Source organism: Melanaphis sacchari, unplaced genomic scaffold (assembly GCF_002803265.2).
Source record: "Melanaphis sacchari strain LSU unplaced genomic scaffold, SCAv2.0 Contig76_pilon_pilon, whole genome shotgun sequence".
NCBI classification, from domain to species: Eukaryota; Metazoa; Arthropoda; class Insecta; order Hemiptera; family Aphididae; genus Melanaphis; species Melanaphis sacchari.
The window spans coordinates 1198458-1204591 of record NW_020271544.1 but is presented as its reverse complement, the minus strand read 5'-3'; the positions used below and the strand labels follow the sequence as shown (position 1 = coordinate 1204591).

Sequence of the window (6134 nt, the reverse complement as noted above, 5' to 3'; positions counted from 1 at the left end):
ATTATTATTTTTTTTTTAATCAAAAATATTTTATTCAAAAATCTTGACAGGAAAATAATTATTTGCCATAGTACGTTTAAATAAATTTTACCTGTAAATAATAAGACTTTAAATCTTAGACAAAAATGTTGGTACGGTATTAATTTTATTGTAATACATTAGAATATTATAAATAATACTTATATTTAAATTATAATTATTGTATTACAGAATTTATATTTATTTAACATTTGACAATGTTGTTTTCACACATAAAAACAGGTTTTGGTATAAAATAAAAATATATAATGTGTAAAATAATAATAATATAATATAAATAATAATAATATTCAATTTCTTAAATAATCTTTTATTACAATATATCCTACATTGTGTAAAGTGAAAACCAATGTCAAGTTTTTCCAGAAATAGTCAAGGTTTTCGTAATCATTATATTTTTTTGTCAACACGATTCAGTAATTTTGTGTAATTTGAGTAACAAACAAAAATCAAAGAACTATACATTTCTTCTAAAATTAATAATTTATACTCTATAGTCTATACTATGATACCCCAGTCTTCTTTAATCATATCAGCGCCCTTTTCGCCGATCATAATCGTCGGAGCATTTATATGCGCTGCTGGTACTTCCGGCATTATCGACGCGTCGATGACTCTTAGACCGCTTATACCGTGCACGCGCAATCTCGGATCTACCACGGCCGTGGGGTCACCCACCGGTCCCATTTTGCATGTGCCCGACAAGTGATAGATTGTAAAACTTATTTGTCTCGCCGAGCATTTCCAGTACGCGTCCGAATCGAATTTGTGTTGGACGCAACCGGGCAACGGGGTGTCGAATAATTTGGCGTCGAGCTTCTTCATCGCGTGGGTCTTCAACATCTGTTGGAAAATCCGCACTCCGGCTACGGCCACGTCCAAGTCCCTCTCGTCCGCAAAGTAATTGGGATCGATCAGTGGATAGTGGAACGGATTAGCGTTTTCCAACCATAGATGACCTTTACTCTTTGGTCGCATAATCATTGGGAATACCGTAAAACCGTCCATTTTTTGAGTAGGCTTATATACTTTTTCATAAATGTCCGTTTTTAAGCCAAACAACTTATGCGTTAAGTTATCACCCGAATATAGACCTGATACTAAAAGTAGTTCCAAATTTGGGTGTCCATTTTTAATTCCTGGTTGGTCTAAATCGAAAAATGCCAATGCTTCTGCACCACCTGGTATTGTTAATGGGCCGTTATGATTTATGATAAAATTGTATAAATTAAGCGGATCTCTCAATAATCTTTGTGTTTTTAATGAAATAGTATCATTTATCAAGACACTTAAACTTCCCAGTGCCACGTGATCCATTAAATTTTCACCAACTGGCAAGTCTTTTATCAACGGAATATTTATACTTTTCAAATGTTCTTTCGGTCCGATCCCCGACAACATGAGTAACTGTGGCGAGTTTATAGCCCCACCAGAAACAATTACTTCTTTGCGTACAAACACTCTATATTTTTTACCATTTGATACAAATTCTACTCCTTTTGCCGTTTTTGTGCCTTTTTCTATAATTATTCGTGTTACAGTGCTAAATTTTTTCACGTGCAAGTTCAATCTTTTTTTTGTTGGAAGCAAAAAGGCTGTATTTGTACTACAACGACGACCATCTTTCATGGTAACCTGAAATAATTATAAGTATGAAAATATATTTTAGCATTGCTCAATACTTAATTAATAAATTTAGTGCTTATAAAATCATAATAATCTTTCAGCTATAAAAAATAAATGTTAATCATTATTACTTATTACTTATTAGTATAGGTAGTCATATTTTTATAAAATTATAAACATAAATACAAAATAACTAACACTTTCATATTTTTTAGTGTCTGATAGTAATCTAATCTAACCTTAATAGTGTTTTAAATTGTTTTGGAAATATTGATTAAATCAGTGTAACTTATATAAGTGTTTAAGTTTATACTATATACTACAATATATTCTTAAATTAAGTTTTACAATAATTTGATAATGTTAAGTTAGATTAAGTTTAATAATCTTAATAAATATTATGTTATAATTAAAGATTTTTTTTACAAGTAATTTACAATCTGTTTCGTTAAATAAAATTTCAAATATATGCTAAAAGTAACAAATGTCAATTATTATTAATATATTTTTGAAATAAAGAATCACTCATTAATATCATCTCCTAATAATTTGCTTAAAAATTAATATTTTATTTTTCACTACACATCGCAACAGCATTTATGATTTAAACGGTGTTGAAAAATACCTAGTATGGTAGCGAAGGCCAAATTTTTGATTAGAGGATCAAATGAGTACCTAGGTGGTTGTGATTTAGTTTTTTAATTTTTTGTTTTTAGTTCTTAATCTGAAAAATTATATATTTAAATATTTATTTTGTTTATTTTAAATACATTTTTTAATAAATGTATTTTAGTATTTATAAAAAAAACTTTACTCGAATAATTAATTATTTTAAAATATTTAATATTCCTATTTTTTATCGAATTATACAGACTTCCTGAAAATTGCCTTAATCGTTCTCAAAAAAGTAATGTTGAAATCTATTGGATGGTTAAATCGAAAATTAATAACCAATTAAAATTTAAAAAAACATTAATATTAGGTTAGGTTGTTTCACATATAGTGGATGACCTCCTCACTCGTACCATTGTTGAATTTTATATTGCTAATTTTCTTATTATGTTTCGAAGTATAGATTGTAAATGTTTTTTATAAATATTAAAAAAAAAAAAAAAATTGAATCAGTTTATTTATAAATATGTATAAATTAATATGAATACGTAAAATTATTCTAAATCACCGGTTTTTAATTATTGATACCCACATATATAATTACGACTCCATACTAAATATAATCTAGATTAGAACCTGGTATTTAATACGAAAAATAATTAAACAAAATGTATGCTCCAGCGCGTCTAGATAATAAATTTCCATTTTAAAATTTTACTTTTAAGGGTTATAATTTATAAATATTTGATAACTTCAGATTACTTGCAAATAATTAATCCCGACTTGTTTTTCACCATTTACATCGATGACAGGCAATCCTATCTGTGATCCAGCGTCTACAAAAGCTTTTGCTATAGGCGTCTTGTATGGTACGTCAGTCACCGACAACAACCCGTCCTGTCCATGATAATCTAGGTCAGCACCAGACACGCTTGCATTTTCCGATCTAATGAAATATTTTAGAACTTCGTCATAGCTCCACCCTTTAATATTGAAAAATGGCCAAAAAGTGTATTCGGTATAAGTATAGATACGAATAAATATATATATATACATATAAGGATTATTTCCTTTAAAATGTATTACAAAATTGTTCTGTCCAGTGACCTCGAATTAAAATAGAGGTTTTGGGAAGAACTTGTTGAAATGCATATTTTTCGACGAATTTTAGTGCTTTCGTTGTATTTTTATACAACATGGATTTTTAAATAGTATTACGTATTTTCATCACTAAAATAGAAATACCTAATTTTTTAAAGTCATTTAGCCTTTTAAGTTTTAACTATAGCTATAAAATCAACATTTACTGAATCATAATCGAATTAAAATTGTAATTTAACCTCATTTAAATTCGAAATCACGTGATAAAAATAATTCATGTTTCCTTTAAAAAGAAACATATTTTAAATGAATGAACTTTGTCTAATACTTTTATACCTATGTTGCCCATTTCTGCCCAATGGTCATAATCTATTCTATTACCACGTGTATATATCATATAATTCAATACACTACTACCACCCATCACTTTTCCTCTTGGAATTTTACACCGACAGTCTTCAAAACCTATCAAAATATAATGTATAACAAGTAAAAACGGTTATTCATAAAGTCATGATTGAAATGCCTAAATGCATTCTACACATACTTAAGCAAGAATTATTCATAGGAACTGTTGTGTACTTCCAATTTATTGACCTTGACTGTAATTTTCCAGCTGCTGCTGGAATATCCATAAATGGTTCTTCGTCTTGACCAGCTTCAATCAATAATATTTTCCAATCATATATCTAATAAAACCCAATATTAATAAATTATAGTTAATAATTTTATAAGAATGTCATAAAAAACTTTTGTAGAAATCTATATATTATAATGTAATGTTTTAATCATGCACGCAATTATCACAGTTCAATAAATAAAATTTTCCATAGTTAATTTTATTTAACCAACTTTATTTAAAAATAGTTAGTTTTTATCCATATCTTAACACACTATTTTATAGAGAACAATATTTTAAAAGAAACTTCATCGGGGTTTTATTCTTAGTACCTATGTAACTATAGCTTGTTACAAAAGACACAAAAATACTTTTTTGTTAAATTTTTTTAAATATCTATAAAATTTTTAGAAATTAATATTTTAAAAAACAGATTAATTTATGTTCTAAATAATAATATCTATAAATTTTATAGTAAGTTTTAGATTTTGAACAATTGAATGTATTGATTTTACAATAATTATACGTATTTTAATGAGTATACACAATAAATACACGATAATATTAATGTAAACAATTGGTGAAAATTTCAACATTTATATAGTTATTTGATTTTTAATTACAAAAAAATATAAAAATATTGTTCAATAAAGAATCGCTATTATTTTACGAGAAATATTTGTCGTCAAATATTTAACATCAGATGTGGAATTACATTCAACTTTATTTTTTATTCCAATAATAAAAACTTATGACGAACCTTATATTACATTTTTAAATTAAGGTATAAATGTTTAAAATGTATACATTTTTGACTATAAAATAATTTGCAATTTTTCGCGTTTTTGAAAAATATTGTTAATATTATTGTAACAATATATTTTTGTTGTTTTATATATATATATATATATGTAAAAATATATGAAGTATTTTGTATTAAATTTTCAAGATTTTTCCAGTCCTTCACTCAAAATCTAAAATATTATTAAAAACTTTTTTGCATTTATCTAATTTGAGATAGTTTCTGCAACCAAAATATTTTTTGTCTATATATTTAAGAATAAGTTATATAGAAACCAGTTGCAATAGTTTATGAAACTCCTATACTTTTTTTTTTGTTTTAAAATTGATATTGATTTTTGGTATATTAATACAGATAGTACAGTCTTATTTAATTTAATTTCAATTGAAGAAAACAAAATAGGTATGTAACTAATTTACAAATATAATTTATAAATTATATTACAAATTTATATCTAATCCATAACAAAGTCCTTACATTAAGAAGAGTTTTTTATTAAGATTATTTTTATTAATGCAATAATAATTTTAATTATCAATTTTATTTATTATTTTTTTCATACTATAAACTCTTAAAAAATGAATTCATCGAACGATAGACAATAATAAGTTGAATCGATCTATTCGTTGGAACATATAAATTTTCATAACTTTATAACATTTATAATATTTTTTAAATTACTTCAGATAATCTATTAGCGACAACTGATCCAGCACTTCCTGCACCGATCACTATAAAATCGTATTTTATTAAAATTGTCATGTAATCCTCTTGTTCCACTGTAGTCTCTCGTTTAATCGCATGATACCACTGTGTAGGCTCCAAAACTGTTGATTCAGATTTGTGTAAAAAACACTTAACAAAACAAAAAAATAAATAAAAATTCGATTTCATTGTTTAAAAAAAGAAAGAAAAACTGAGGACAAAATGTTAATCACGTAGCTATGTGAAGAACACTGTAACTAGGTACACATATACTTACTAGTTAGTGAACACTAACTAGAATTCATCTATATTTAAATATTTAGTTATAATTTATAATGATACCTACTTTATTCTTTTGAACTTAAGAAGGGAAAGCCATTTAATATGGTAAATGTATTTTTATTTATATTGTTATTTGATATTCGATCATTAGTGTTACATAATAGTAAATATTTAAACGATATTATTTGTACATTTTTAATAATATATACTATATTATATAGTATACATTGTTACTTACCTAAACTACATTAAATAAAAAATAAAAATAAAACAATCATCAATTGAATTTTTTATTAATTTATCATATTAATAATTATATGTTTTATTCGCCACTGATGATTTTTTTCA

At 25.6% G+C, this 6134-nt stretch overlaps 1 protein-coding gene across 1 annotated transcript; it reads right to left on the bottom strand.

Moving 5' to 3' along the window:
- Positions 1-392: 392 nt before the first annotated feature.
- LOC112601230 (glucose dehydrogenase [FAD, quinone]-like) lies at positions 393-5793 on the bottom strand. Its single transcript, XM_025348716.1, has 5 exons — positions 5481-5793; positions 3926-4067; positions 3715-3843; positions 3040-3260; positions 393-1674 (listed from the first exon to the last, which is right to left on the bottom strand). Exons 1-5 carry the CDS (start codon positions 5691-5693, stop codon positions 538-540), a joined length of 1842 nt encoding a protein of 613 aa, XP_025204501.1. The 5' UTR covers positions 5694-5793; the 3' UTR covers positions 393-537.
- Between the last annotated feature and the right edge of the window lie 341 nt (positions 5794-6134).

Coding starts and splice junctions, on each gene's coding strand:
- LOC112601230 (XM_025348716.1), bottom strand. CDS start 5,693: ATGAAATCGAATTTTTATTTATTTTTTTGTTTTGTTAAGTGTTTTTTA. Junction 3,261..3,714: donor GGCAGAAATGGGCAACATAG/GTATAAAAGTAT, acceptor TCAATATTAAAG/GGTGGAGCTATGACGAAGTT. Junction 1,675..3,039: donor TCGGGATTAATTATTTGCAA/GTAATCTGAAGT, acceptor TAATTATTTCAG/GTTACCATGAAAGATGGTCG.